We start from the raw sequence: 14,188 nt of genomic DNA, 5'->3' as shown, positions 1-14,188 counted from the left end.
TATGTTCTTTTTGACAGAATTATGTTACAGAATTTGCTTTATGTTATTTTTTTTCTTGCTTTATATTCTATTATTTTTCTTCAGGTTTTTAAGTGCATTTTCGTTTATTTATTCATTTATTTTTTTATTTATAAAATTGCGCTCCGCTTTTCGCGGAATATTTTTATTCCTGCTGTTGTATTTTTATCTGAATTTTGTCCAAAATCTGTTTCAGGTGAGCAGCGTTCGATAACACGGATGGACAAGACGCCTTCGACGCCGCCATCGAACGACGGTAAGCCATGAAAGCACATTTGAGAATAAAATTGATCACACTTAGGCGGCCAGACGGTCAAATTAAAAGTCGGTCAGATAATAGCGAAAACTGCTTCTGTTCTTACAAATGTATAATTTGAGAGATTTTTTACCGGGAACTACTTTGGTTAATGTGACTTAACGAGCTTTTATGAAGATTTCAACTTTAATGACTATCACTTTGTCCTTTCCCACCCTCATTAAAATATTTTTATCGTTTGTGGGGCCACACGCATTTGTCGCAATAAAGCGCCCCTCCAAGGAGCCCAAAAAACCCTAAGTAGTGTTTAACCCTTTTTAATAAAGAAGATGGCCACGTGCAAGGGGTTAGCGACACGTGCCACTGCTTGTTGAATTATAAAGGCCCTACGTGCCTCCGTTCAAATTAAATGCTTGTTGACGGTTCAATAATAAATAGGAGAATTTCCAAAAAAATGACATACGGCGGGTGATAATCGATTCCGGGGTATTTCATGGATTAACGGCTGTTTTTTAGTTTACACCCTTTGGCCGGTTAAAATGCACCCTCGCCGCCCTAAATGCTGTTTGATCGAACAGTGTTGAAACACGATCCGTTATGATTGATTGATGATCAGTAAGCTCCAGCGTGTCTTTCATCTCTAACTGGCTCAATTACTTTTTAATGTGATTTTGCACATTATCACGCTCCAATTAATTACGAGCTTTCGTCCATCTCGATGCAAAGCTCCGCCAAATCCGCGCCATCACGCAGAGCTTTGCCATAATGTGGCCGTATACTTTTATTGTGGCTGCTGTTTTGTTATTCAAAGAGTTTTACGAATGCGATCTGAATATATTTCCGATTTTTATACACTATCTGCTCCATTCAGATTCGAGCTTTTTTCAGGTGTCGTACGAAATTTCCCTACTAAATTATTACAAGAACCGTTCGATTCCCTCAAGTATTCAAATCACGTAACGTTGGCTTAAAATCAAACCCTATTTTACATAGCCAGTGACGCAAAAATTCCTCATCCACACTATTTAAATGCTGCTAGGGACCAGGCCTATCTGAATATATGCCCATTCTGTATTCCAATCATGCACACAACTTCGGCTCTGTAAAAACTGAAAAATGCGCGACAGACAGTGACATAAGGAAATTTCGAGCGGACTTTGGCGCTGATTGTGATTACTATAAATAGAAAATAGGTGTAAATTTCAAGTGAATTATCGCGGTTGAGCCAAAAATGGAACCAAGCCCTGATTTGAAAATTAAACGTGGCCCAAAATGTATTCAAACGAAGTTACATCAGTTATTACACAAATAATAGAAAGTTGACAATATTTGCACACACCATCCATAATCATCAGCATCACCTTTAATGGCCACTGAAATCTCGTGTCGACATAACTAGCAGCAAAAAATCTGCTTGATATTAATTTTTATAAAATTATTTTTATTGGGACATCGCACATACAACAAGGATTTATAAATTATGCTCAAAAACTAAGATTTTAAGCTAGATTTTAGGACAAACTGACTCAGATCTCAGGTCAAGTGCCATTTCAACTAAAATCTGTAGGTACCGTTTTAGAAATTATTTTTAAATTTTAATAAATTAATATTTAAAAAATACCTCAAAACCATTCAGTCTTATGTTATCTCAAAGTCGACTTTTCCTCGTTGAAAATTTTGCGAAATAAGTAAGTTTTCAACTTGAAGTAACGTACTTTTGTGACTTAATTGGATAATTTTTATCAGTTCTTTATCGAAATTTTTATCAGAAAATTCTAAATAGGTCAAAAAGTTCGTTAATTTCGTTGTAATTTGCAAACTAAATGAGTAACTATCTTGCTTAGAATTAAGACAAAAAAGCCCAAATAATTTAATTTTGACTTTTGATTTATAAGTTTCTGTTTTTTTTACCGACTTTATGCGAAATAAATAAGTTGTTGGTTAAAAAAAACGTACTAAAACACTCGAAAAATGCACAAATAACGTATGTAAATAGTTAAATTTTTGGCTGAAAAACTTGTTCGACTATTTGATCAAAATTTTGCGACAACAGTACGTTAAGCATTGCTAAATAAAATCAAAAATAATCCTTTTGTTTTGTGTTTTTACGGTTTTTTACAAAACATTAGTCTTTCACTTTTAAAACGAACTTAAATCAAGCAAATAATTTAATACTTAACGTTATTTTCGGCTTTCGTCGTCCATTTTTTTGCATTATTTGATGAAAATTTCGCAAAAAAAATTATATTTAGTAAGGCGAACATTAGTTTCGATCTTATTCAGTCATTTTTAATGAAATTTTACTTTCGAAAAAAACTTTTCGAGAAAATTTTTGAGAAAAATGATTTTTTTTTAATTTTTGGAAGGCATCTTAAATAATTTCGTTTTATGTTCGTATTTATGCTTTTCAGTAGAAAAATATGTCAGTAAAAAAAGCAACTACTAGTTTTGTTAATTTATTAGCTTTTTTTATAAATCATCTGAAGTAACTAACTGAAAATAAAATCATAAATTACACAAGTTAAAAGAAAATAATTTAGCTTGCGAAGAATTAAGGGACTCTTACAGCAAGTCATTCAGAATAAAAATTGAAATTAGGGGAGACTGGAGACAAAAGTAACAATTTGGCCAATTTATGTTAATATTTTTTTTGTTTATGTAAATATTAACTTATTTTACGTAATAACAATAACTCATTGTTTGTCTTTCTTGCGAACTAAATTAAAATCAAGAGGGTTAGTTGCCGAGATGAACATACAAAAGTCAAGTAAGAAGGAATTTCTGTATTTTTTAAATTTTATTGTAATAATAAATTGCATTCTAACACTTCTACATTGTAAAAATTGACAGAAATACGTATCCACAAAAAATCTAATCTTAAGAAAAGATAACTAGTTTTAAGAATAATTATTTATCATTTTAAACTGTAAATATTGTGACTAAATTACGTAAATCCCTAAAATAATAGATCAATGTTTTCGCATATTTTAAATAGATTATAAAATATCGTGGCTGTTGCGTTCGTTCCGCGTTACTTTTGTCCCTTGTCTCCCCTAACACAAAACATCAGTCTCGATTTTAAATTTTCAAAGTTTTTGTAAAACAACGACTTGTATTTCTTAAACCTTTTAACACTTCACAAAAAATAGAATTTAGAAGAAAACGATTTGTTATTGCAGATTCAGTATTCACTTGTCTGAATTTGTCTTAATTTCTTTTTTTTTATAACAATGTTGGGGGGCATTGTCCTTTTGTTATTTTTCATTTCAAGATTAAAAGATTGATAGATCAGAATTAAAAATAATTAAATAAATAAATTAATCTTTGATCTCAATCCATTGTTCAAAGATTACAAAAAAATGTTTTTTGGCGTATTGGTGCAGAACACATGATTAAAAAGTTAGTCTCGTGCCCTAAAAATTAATCCTTTGTAAAATGGCGCGCGCGGCTTAAAGGGTGCATTTTAAAGGGTTCATTGTGAAGCAGTGATTGGTTGACGTGTCGGTAACAAAGCGGTCACATTTTAACATATTAGGGGTTGCTCGCGTTAACAACAATGTCAGAGCATTGGGGCGCCTCATCAATCTCTCGATGACGTTGCAATTTTTGTTCTTCAACCCTTAACACGACTTAACACTGCATACGCTTACCATACTCTGGTTAGTTGCTTTCGAATTGTGTTTTTTCTTCGTTTTACTGTTGACTTGAGTTTGGAGCTATTTTCACGGTCGATGGATTCGCGTGAAGTGACCGCTGCATCCCTAAATATCAAAATTCAGCTGGTGTGAAATTTCTTATAGGCCTTCGGTGCAGAGTGCCCCCACGCTTATCGAAGCGTTATTCACCTTATCATGGTGTATGCAGGACTTAACAGCGCCGTCCTGATGTATTGGAAAATTGCTCCACATGAAGCTTTTATCGCCGATTATCGGCCACGCAGTTTTATTTTCGTTTCGTAACAATGCTCCGGCGAAATATTGAAATTAATCGCCTAAGAATTTGCATCAATGTTATCAGCGCACTTAATTGCAAGCAATCGCTCATTCAAATGCTGCTTTCAGACGGCGACGCCAACGGCGACATCAGCGGGGACGAGCACAGCTTCACCAGCGAGCGCCCAGGTGAGCACAATGACGACAACTCGATGGACTCAGACAGGGGCGGCGCCCTAAACCTGGTAAGTCGCCAATAACACCGACGAATATTAAAGTTTGCTTTAAATATTGACACGGAAACAAACTACACTCATAATTGACGATTCTTCCCTTGGGTTGTTTAGTAAACTGCGCTTTTTCTAAACATTTGTTCGAGATATATATAAATCTGAGGCGGACGCTCCCAGACGGATAACACCCTTCAAAAAGTTAAATGTTTAAATTCTTCAGGGACCTCACCCTCAACAAGCGAATTTGATTCCATTTGTGTGTGTTTTAAGCTTCACGACTCGAACCTGCATAATTTTCGGAATGCATTAAAATGCACAACCGCTAATTTTTCGCTGGGCTTATTTGGGATGAATGTAATTACCTGTTAAATTACCCGTAATAATTACCCGAAGCTTACCTGGACTTGCACTAATTTTGGACCTAATGTCTTCATTTCACAAATTATTAAGCCCCACAGACGTGCTTATTAGCACGTGCCTTTATTATTTGACGATTTTTATTCACAAATTAACACCTACGACCGAATATATCGCACAATAAAATTATGACCTTTGATTAAAATTTGATAAAAATTTTAAAACAACACTAATTGGATTGTAATTTAAGTTTATTTCCTTGCATTATTGATGAAATATTTTTTTCTTATGAGAATTATTTTACTTATAATTAATCTATAGTAGACTCTCAATGACGAAAACTTTGAGTCCCTGTGACAAAATCTATCGTTTTTTGTATTTTTACTACGGATGTCTAAAGGTTAGGATGAAACAACGTACAAATAAAGCGTTCCCGTCCTTGATAGTTCCGCTAATGTCGCCAGAGGCGCAGTTGTTCTATTACCGCTTAAGTTTTCAGAGCAATAATCATATAAAAATAGTTGTAATTAAATAACGGTTAGTACAAGGCGAATGAAAAAAATACAGGCTGATAGAGCATGAAATTTTCAATAGTAGGACATAAACATAATGCAAGAATTTTATCGTAAACTATATTTAAAAAAATCAAACTTTTACCAATTCGCACCCTGTCCCATAATTTTCAAAACGCTGCGGCTACGGTTGTAGATGCAAAAAAATTGTTAGAAAGAAAGTTGTAGAGAATTAAATTTCCTACAAAAATGTCTGCAAGACCATGCCTCTATGTCCAACCATTTAGGCCCCAAAGTTGTTTAAGCGACGGATTTGCGTCATTTTATCGGTGGTCAAGTATTGGAAAGTTAATTTATACCTAAACCGTTGAAGATAGAAATACGGTGCCGCGGACTTTTTTATATAGAAAATTTAATTCTCTACAACTTTGTTTCGTACACTTTTTTCGTATCTTCACCCGTATTTCCAGCGTTCGCAAAAATATAAGGTGGAACGCTAATTGATACTTCTAAGCGAGAATATTTTGCGTACCGTCGCATATTTATCAAGATGTAATATATTTATCAGATTTCAGAAATAAACATATTTTTTTAAACTGTTTACTGTATCTTTTAATATATAAATCATTTGTTAAGTTTATAATCTGGCAGATCGGGAGATGTCGAAGATATTTTTAAACAAAATATGGTATCTGCATTTTATTTACGAGATTAATGATTATCATCATGGACATCACTGGACCCTTGAAGATTTAAAGATTGTTGTAATTAGTTAGGTAAAGCCCGTCCAATTTTTGCGTAATTTTTGCAGGTGACTAGCGAGTCCGAGCAGCCTCGGGCGTCCTCCCCCAGCTCGCAGGTGACGAGTTCGAGTCCCGGGGTGAACGCTGCTTTGGCGGCCCTCGGCGGCTTCAGCTACCACTTGGGGGTGTTGGGAAGTCTGCAGGCTTTTCAAAGTCCGCAAGGCCTCCAACAACTCCAACAACTCGCGATGCTCCAGCAGGCCAGCGGAAACCCACAAGCGCAATTTTTTTTACAAAACCAGGTCAGTTTAAACAACAAAAAAATTCAAGATCGATTAATTTTCTTGTTGCAAAAGGGGTTTCTGCAAGGATTCCCCCGATCCGGTCTGTCTTCGAGACCACCGCATTCGATGCAGGTGTGTGAATGTCGCATGAATTTCGTGTTTTTTTTGACACGTTCGTTTATATAATTTTATTCGTAACGACTGTAATTACACAACTCGTTTTCTAATGTGCTGTTTGCATGATTCCCTCGAATGATCTATGGATTTCATCATGAGTGTTTTTCTTTAAGGTCCAACAAATCGCTCAAGCGGCCCAACAACTGCAACAACTCCAAAAGGCTCAACAACAAAATTCCAATCAGCATAACACGAGTATCCCATCCAACACGCAATTGCCACAAACGCAAACCACGCCACCGAATAATTCGCACATACCGGCCAGTCTACTCACTCCCAGCACCCCCAGTTCGGGGGGGTTGACCCCCCAGCATTTAAAAACGCCCTCCAGGCTACTCGAACCCTCGCCGGAGGAAACCACCGACCTGGAGGAGCTCGAACAGTTCGCCAAAACGTTCAAACAGAGGCGAATCAAACTAGGTAAAGAACTGTTTCCACTTTTTTTTTCTGTTTTTCATTCTGCATTATTGTTTTTTTGTCAATATGTTTATTCTTTTCATAGTTAATGTTGTGTTTTATTGTTCCAGGCTTCACCCAGGGCGACGTCGGCCTCGCCATGGGCAAACTCTACGGCAACGACTTCTCCCAGACGACGATATCGCGGTTCGAAGCCTTGAACTTAAGTTTTAAAAACATGTGCAAGTTGAAACCGCTTTTGCAAAAGTGGCTCGAAGACGCTGACAGTACTTTAACAAACCCTGGCGCCTTGAGCAACCCCATGACCACCCCCGAGACGATCGGGAGGCGGCGCAAGAAGCGGACGTCAATCGAGACCAGTGTCCGCGTGGCGCTGGAGAAGGCGTTCGTGCAGAACCCGAAGCCCACCAGCGAGGAGATCTCCATGCTGGCGGACGGCCTCTGCATGGAGAAGGAGGTGGTGCGCGTGTGGTTCTGCAACCGGCGGCAGAAGGAGAAGCGGATAAACCCGCCGGCGGCGGCGATGGGCTCGCCCTGCAGCGCCGGCAACCCCAACGGGGCCATGTTCGCCATCGCCAACTCGCTGGCCAACAGCCCCCTGTCGCTGGTCACCACCAGCGCCCACAACAACTTCAACCCCAACGTGATGGTCAAGCAGGAATGACCCCACGTTAACTTCTTCGCCGACCACTACATGGAGTGATGGGTGTCGTGCAATTGCAGACTTTTAAGGAACATTTCCAATTGAAGATTTCCGGTTTTTTATACGAAACTTTTGGATCTCGGTCAGAAATCATTATCATGCATGCCACATTTTGAACGTAGTGATTATTTATTGTATTGGTTAGTTCGAGCACCAGTGTCGTCATCACATACTAACAGTCTTCCAGTTGGATAACGAGTTCCTATGAGTAGGTTAGTTTATTAAACACCACGGAATTAACGTCTTTGACTGTTTCATTTATTTATGCCAAAAATACTTATGTCTAGGGGTAGCTAGTTATCGTCTTCGTTTTATATTTTAATGTATAGATTGTTTATTATTGCTATTTGCTTAAGCATGTACATAGGAGATCACTTATTATTTTTCCACTCAGTCAAGTCACCAGACCGGCGGATTCATGTCTTGGGTGAATGGAGGATACGATAATAGATATTACTGTTGGACCTGGCGGTTGACATCCATTGTTAAGCAGGGTCTCATAATTATATATTCGAATGGATGTCACCCGGCGGTTGTGTACAATTGTTGTAGATAGATATATGTTATACGGTAAATATACAAGTATCTAGACTAGCTCTTTGTTTAGTATTTAGTGTATATGAATTTTATTAATCTACTCTTTATGTATGTCAATGTATATAATCGAATTTAGTGGTTCTTTTGATGAGTGAGGACCAATCTAGAAATGTTGAAAAGTTCCTACAATTGAAATTGTTGATATTACGTTGGTAATTGTTTCTACAATTGTGTGTTTATTTTTATTTTCTACAAACATTAGACTGACATACCCACTTTTGTTTTTAGACCTGACATTGTTGAAGCATTTTTGCGAATAGGGTTCACGTTTTGTAATTATTTTGCACACATATATTTACTTCGATGTTTTTGGAATATGTTACCAAGTCTCAGGTGAACGTGTTATCATACTTAACATATTCCAAAAACCTTGATTTTTGCACAAGCAACCGCAATCACGTCCTTGTGTAAAAATCGAACTTTGTTATATTATTATTATTATATTCGTTTGTCGTACTTGTGGAAATAAGTGTATAGCGATGAAAACCCGGCAAAATGTCCACAGACTTTTTTTACATAATTGCACATATCGTACAAGACGTAGTTTACTGTACAGTCATTTTAACGCCTGTGGACATTTTCGAACAATCTACGTCATATCAATGTGTAAATTTTAGCATTTATTCGCAGAAATTTAAACAGAAATGTTATGAACTTAAAATCTACAGTATTTGATGATTCAGTGGCATTATGTTTGAATATTTATAACATTCCATAGGCTTAGATCCAGTAGGTATATGTGTGTACTTAGCATAAATGTCTCCTAGAGAATGCAGCCAGTGATAACAACCAAAGTGCACGAGACAGAGAGGCTGCATTGGTTGAATTTATATTATTTGTGCGCGTGTGCTCTAATATAAATTCAATTTCAACAAATTTGTAATAACTTAGTGAAACAATATCGAAAGTGTATAAGACCCTATTCTGACGTGTAATATACTATGGTGGTCTAGGCAATAACATGTACATTATTTTCATTAAAGAAAAGGATTCGTATCAGCGTTTCATTCTTTAAACCACATAAATCAAACACGAGTAACTTTTACTTATTAAATAATAACTAAACAAATTTAAATTTCAAATCCGTTCAAGTATTTTTATTGTTCGGAAAAAGTTGATATTTTTTATGCAGAATTTGAATTTGAATGTAATTAGCGGAAATGGCAGACCTTGCACTATTAAACAAATAATTAAAATAAAGTTGCTTGGAAAAAATCTGAATTTAGTTTTATGCTTAGCTGAATTTCTTTTATCACTATTCGAAAGTTTGAATCACCTGTATTTTTCAAAGATCATTTTCTTAAAAATATCTCAGTGATGACTATAACTTGATAAGCGGTGAACTGATGACTAATAATAATAAATAATCTAACATTTACCTAAAATGCACTATAAAGTAGGTATACAATTTTTCGTAAGGAGGATAAAAAGAGGAAATTTGTCTGAAAGTTATAATTTTTTTAAAGTGAAGAATGTACGTAAATCGTATGAATAGAAAATTGTATCAAATATTTACTTTTATCATTAATTACTAACTAGTCATTACGTTACTATTTTGCTTAGGTATTGCTCCAAATATTTTTTACATAAAATGGCGAAATATTCGTTGGTAACTGTAATATTACTTAACTGAGTTTGTTTAGTAAAGTCCCGAAAAACATTGTTAAAAATCATGGCCACTGCGAATCCAGTTAGGACGTTAAAATTGAAGATCAACTTATGAATCTGGTGAAATATTAAAGAATTAAATTGGAAAAAAGTGGAAGAAAATGTTTTCTTGAGCTAATTTGCCGACGTTTGAACTGAAAGTATTAGCGTTTCAGGTGAATTATTGCAGTAAATACAATTAGCACTTGAATACAAGGCTTAATTAAAAAAAATATATTGAACTGTAATGGTCATGTTCATGCTAGAAGGTAAGCTAGGCAAACGTGCACAAAGGTACCTTGTATATTTGGTTGCCTCCCATTTTTGATTTTTAAATTGGGAAAAGTTAAGCCATTTAATACTTGATTTTATGTACAATTTTTGCACATTTGCAAGTAAATATGTATTTGTAACATTAACCATCAGTTATTCGTTTGTAGCAATGATTATTTCATTTAAAAAACTTGTGAAAATATGTTTGTAAGTGATATGATAATACTGATAATAAATTAATAAATACTTCACTTAAATATTCGTAATTTTGACTTTATATTTACGAAATGTATGCAGTTTAAAATTTCAGCTTTTGAATAAACTCATCCTGCTTGGGGACTTTGTTATGTCACCAAGCCCGTAACGTTATGTCACCTGTTTTATTTTTTCCTTGCATTGGCATTACTTTGATTTTTGTTTTTGTGCCGAATTTGACAGCTCTGTTACTTTTTATTTAATGAAAAACAACCCATCTGTATTTAATTTCCCACAAAACTGCGACATTTACTAGGTGAGTAATCGTCCAAATGTGGGTAAAATAATCGCGTTGAGAAATCGTCCCTCGTAAGTGTGCCCGTGTCAAGTGTTGGGAAACTACGTCTCCGTTATATATTTTTAGAATAAATATGGATGATAAGGAGAAAGACAACAAGAACAAGTCAAACGATGAGGACAAATCGAAGGAAAATGCCAAACGGTTCAAAACCAGCGAAGAGTCGAGCTCTAGCAACACTGCTAGCACTAGTGCTGGGGAGGCAGACAACCCTCCAGAGCCCCCCGTGAGGTTCAACTCCACCCCCAACTCCCGAAACCGCAATTACCGGAACAGTCGCGAGAATTTTGAGGAAGAAAGGTAGGAAACCACTTGTCATTTGCGTTCTAAGTGGGTTTTGTAGTGGCGATAGGGACGATCCCATGGGGGAAGAAGAGGAAGAACACCAGGAGAATGAAGACAACGACTGGGAAGACCATGACGATAACGACTGGGAGGATTACGACGAGCCTGAGGAGGTGGAGGAGGAGGAAGAAGAGGACACGTCAGGTGAAGACTCTCATTTGTTCAGTGACAGCAGTGATGATGACTCCACTGTTATCCTTGATACAGATGCTGAAGTCGATTTCGAAAACCACCCGCTTTTCAAAAAAGAGAAGCCCAAGCACAAGTGGTTCGTTCTCAAGGAAGTTGATCAAAGACAGTTAGGTTACAGTGCAAAGTTGCAAAGTCGCGAGCTGTTTCAAAGGCGGTGCTACGGCTCCCTACATTGTGTACAGCGCTTAGAGTTAATGTATAAGTTAGAGGAGCATGCAGGTTGTGTAAATAGCTTGAATTTTCACCCCGATGGTACGCTCTTGGCCAGTGGGGCCGATGACCTGAAAGTGGTGGTTTGGGACTGGAAGTTGGGTAAAACCTTGCTGAAGTACAAAACGAAGCACAGGGCCAACGTCTTTCAAAGCAAATTCTTGCATCTTTATGGGGATTTACATATCGCGACGTGCGCCAGAGATGGACAGGTAATTTTGAGCAAAAACTTTACAGTCGGTTTAAGGCGTTTTTAAGGTACGGCTGGCACAAGTGAATAAGGAGGAAGGCGTACGTAACGCCAGGCTTTTGGGGTCGCATAAGGGGCCCTGTCATAAGCTCATCGTGCTTCCAGAACAACCACACATTATTTTAAGCGCAGGCGAGGATGGGGCGGTTCTCAACCATGATGTCAGAGACCCCAAAAGCACCAAGTATGCTTTCATTTTTTTCCATTTCTGTGCACCTTTCGGACACATTTCAATAGTTCAAAAAATAACACAATTTATTTGGTAACTACTACGTTCTTAATGGTGTTTTCAATAATAATAATTAATTTGTATATTTCATTCAAAGTTGTGTCCAATAGGTTTATAGAAACAAAAGAAAGGGAGTTGGATCCTTAATTGTTATTTTTTGCAATTTGTTTACAGAGTAGTTACAGTAAAAGAGGATTCAAAGACAATAGCTTTATACAGTATCCACGGCCACCCGCTAAAGTCGCACGAGTTTTGCGTTAGTGGTAGAGATTCAATTGTTAGAGTTTACGACCAAAGAAAAAGTAACAAGCCTGCTGCGACGTACACGCCTTTTGTAAAGGTGAACTTACGTAAATAAACCCACAGTTAAAAATAAATTAATTACAGGCTAAAGCAAAGAATCATAGGAATTATCACGTCACTTGTGCTGTATACAACCACAACGGATCTGAAATCCTGGCATCGTACAGCGAATCCGATGTTTTTCTCTTCGATGTTAACGACACCGAACCTGGGAAATTTATCCATCAGTACCAGGGTCACAAAAACGGAGCCACGATTAAAGGTGTTAACTTTTTCGGGCCCAAGTCGGAATTTGTAGTGAGTGGGTCAGATTGTGGCCACATTTATTTCTGGGAGCGGAATAGTGAAGCGCTAGTGCAGTGGTTACTTGCCGATGATAATGGAGTTGTAAGTTGTGGTATTAAATTTTGAGTTTTTTTTAACGTTGGTTTAGGTTAATTGTTTGGAGCCTCACCCCCAATTACCTTTTATTTGTACGAGTGGTTTGGATTGGGACGTTAAAGTTTGGGTTCCGTCCTGTGAAGTGGAACCAAAAATGGAAGGTTTGAGTGACACAATAAAAGATAATTTAAAAATGAAACTAGGTCATGAAGGAACGGAATTTAACGAAAATCGGATGTTGTGGATTCTGTGGCGACATCTCAGGAACACCACTAGACTAAGGGTAAATAATTTGGTGAAAAAATCTGATCGTTACTTTTCGTTTCAGGCGTCTAATATGCTTAACATTAGAGATTTTCTGCAGCTTTATTCAGACTCGAACTCCTCAGGATCGGAGAGCGTTGCGAATTCTGACGGTTCCGACGACGATCTTGATAGGCCACCAAACTGTAATACTTCTTAATCAACGAAATTTGTTTTTGTAGCATTTATTTTTATTTTGTTATAGTTACACCCTTATTCAGTTTATTAATCTTTGAAAATGTACATGTAAATGGTAACTAAAGTATTAACATTTTCATGTGATTTCGTTTTGTGAATTTAAATACGTTTGTCTAGAAATAAATTTGTATGATAAATGTACACCGACTTTAAAAAATACCAATAACTTGAGCTAACCCCGCGTAAATTGTCAAAGTAAAAGCCCCAACAATCAGCGTGACTGTGGCTTTAACAAAGAGGCCAACCCAAGGCCCTGCTAACAAAAACTTTAACAACAAGTCTAACAAAAGTGGCTTGTACGAAGAAAACACTAACAGAGCCGTAACCACTGGTTTGAAATTGCTCCTCAAGTCGTGTCGTGACCACAACCAGATTAAAGTCGCGGTGGAAATGTGTTGAACCAATGATACGTTTGATTCGAGACATTTCTGGATGTATTTCCAGTCGAACTCGGCTCCTCGGGCCCCCACCCAGAGGAGCAAAGCCCTTGACAAAATTACTTCAGCAGTGGCCCAGCCTATACCCGCTGTTAATACTTTACTGTGCCCTTTTCCAGGAATCCCAGCAAGGACGACGTACAAACCCACCAAATCGGCCAAATCAACCGTAGACTTCAGAAACTCCTAAAATAAATACTGTACCAAAAATTATTTGAGTTTTTGTCCCACCCCTAGAACATCACTCCCTAAGTCTGACACATTATCGGGGAAAAACGTAGCCAAAATTAACATTTTCGCAAGCTGTGTGAACATGTAGATACAACCGGCTTGGATACACTTCCAAAAGGCCCCATATTCCGACCTTAAACCCAAATTTTATTAATGAAAATTTAATCTCTGAAACTCACAGTCCTGAATATTTGTAAGTGAGGTAGTAGGGGACGTAAATTAACGCCACACAGTTTCCAAAATGATACAAAGTCATAGCTTTGCGGTAATTAATTATTAAAAGTGATTAACTGACAGCAAAATCTTGGGTTATGATCAGTTGGGTTGGCAGGTCTTCGTCAAATCCTGTTTTGCTTAATTCTGGTAACTACGAACAGGCTGTCGAAGGCTCTATCGAAAGGCTTAAT

At 37.0% G+C, this 14,188-nt stretch overlaps 3 protein-coding genes across 8 annotated transcripts in view; 2 read left to right on the top strand and 1 right to left on the bottom strand.

The window, feature by feature from the left end:
• The window catches only part of LOC656845 (nubbin), a 47,371-nt gene extending 38,146 nt beyond the window's left edge, over positions 1 to 9,225 (top strand). The window contains exons 4-9 of one of the 2 annotated variants that reach the window (XM_064358784.1): positions 215 to 274; positions 4,336 to 4,451; positions 6,120 to 6,353; positions 6,408 to 6,467; positions 6,626 to 6,932; positions 7,040 to 9,225. In XM_064358784.1, the coding sequence (XP_064214854.1) occupies positions 215 to 274; positions 4,336 to 4,451; positions 6,120 to 6,353; positions 6,408 to 6,467; positions 6,626 to 6,932; positions 7,040 to 7,593 (1,331 nt within the window). In that variant the 3' untranslated portion in view covers positions 7,594 to 9,225. The remainder of the gene's footprint in view (positions 1 to 214; positions 275 to 4,335; positions 4,452 to 6,119; positions 6,354 to 6,407; positions 6,468 to 6,625; positions 6,933 to 7,039) is intronic. The other variant, XM_064358785.1, reaches the window with a different exon arrangement.
• A 1,277-nt stretch (positions 9,226 to 10,502) lies between these two features.
• Positions 10,503 to 13,254, top strand: LOC656756 (uncharacterized protein). 5 transcript variants are annotated; one of them, XM_015979127.2, is made up of 9 exons: positions 10,504 to 10,660; positions 10,769 to 11,002; positions 11,046 to 11,191; positions 11,255 to 11,661; positions 11,708 to 11,883; positions 12,103 to 12,268; positions 12,316 to 12,618; positions 12,665 to 12,895; positions 12,941 to 13,254. In XM_015979127.2, exons 2-9 carry the CDS (start codon positions 10,776 to 10,778, stop codon positions 13,073 to 13,075), a joined length of 1,791 nt encoding a protein of 596 aa, XP_015834613.2. In that variant the 5' UTR covers positions 10,504 to 10,660; positions 10,769 to 10,775; the 3' UTR covers positions 13,076 to 13,254. The 5 variants fall into 5 exon arrangements, with proteins under 5 accessions (XP_015834612.2, XP_015834613.2, XP_015834609.2 ...); XM_015979126.2 differs by having other exon boundaries at positions 10,503 to 10,660; positions 11,046 to 11,661; positions 12,103 to 12,262; XM_015979123.2 differs by having other exon boundaries at positions 11,046 to 11,661.
• LOC656678 (uncharacterized protein) lies at positions 13,085 to 14,129 on the bottom strand. The gene is made up of 3 exons (XM_963187.4): positions 13,961 to 14,129; positions 13,782 to 13,914; positions 13,085 to 13,736 (listed from the first exon to the last, which is right to left on the bottom strand). Exons 1-3 carry the CDS (start codon positions 14,035 to 14,037, stop codon positions 13,263 to 13,265), a joined length of 684 nt encoding a protein of 227 aa, XP_968280.1. The 5' UTR covers positions 14,038 to 14,129; the 3' UTR covers positions 13,085 to 13,262.
• Positions 14,130 to 14,188: the final 59 nt, after the last annotated feature.

This window comes from Tribolium castaneum, chromosome 9 (assembly GCF_031307605.1).
Source record: "Tribolium castaneum strain GA2 chromosome 9, icTriCast1.1, whole genome shotgun sequence".
NCBI lineage: Eukaryota > Metazoa > Arthropoda > Insecta > Coleoptera > Tenebrionidae > Tribolium > Tribolium castaneum.
Note: the sequence above shows the minus strand (reverse complement) of the source record. Positions and strands in the feature narration are given on the sequence as shown.

Bases quoted from the DNA above. Each gene is read 5' to 3' on its own strand.
- LOC656756 (XM_015979123.2), top strand. From the start codon at position 10,776: ATGGATGATAAGGAGAAAGACAACAAGAACAAGTCAAACGATGAGGAC. The intron at 12,269-12,315 runs GTGAACTTACGT...AATTAATTACAG, and splicing joins CGTACACGCCTTTTGTAAAG to GCTAAAGCAAAGAATCATAG. The intron at 12,619-12,664 runs GTAAGTTGTGGT...ACGTTGGTTTAG, and splicing joins TTGCCGATGATAATGGAGTT to GTTAATTGTTTGGAGCCTCA.
- LOC656678 (XM_963187.4), bottom strand. From the start codon at position 14,037: ATGACTTTGTATCATTTTGGAAACTGTGTGGCGTTAATTTACGTCCCC. The intron at 13,915-13,960 runs GTGAGTTTCAGA...TTTGGGTTTAAG, and splicing joins ACTTACAAATATTCAGGACT to GTCGGAATATGGGGCCTTTT. The intron at 13,737-13,781 runs GTGGGACAAAAA...TATTTATTTTAG, and splicing joins TAGGGAGTGATGTTCTAGGG to GAGTTTCTGAAGTCTACGGT.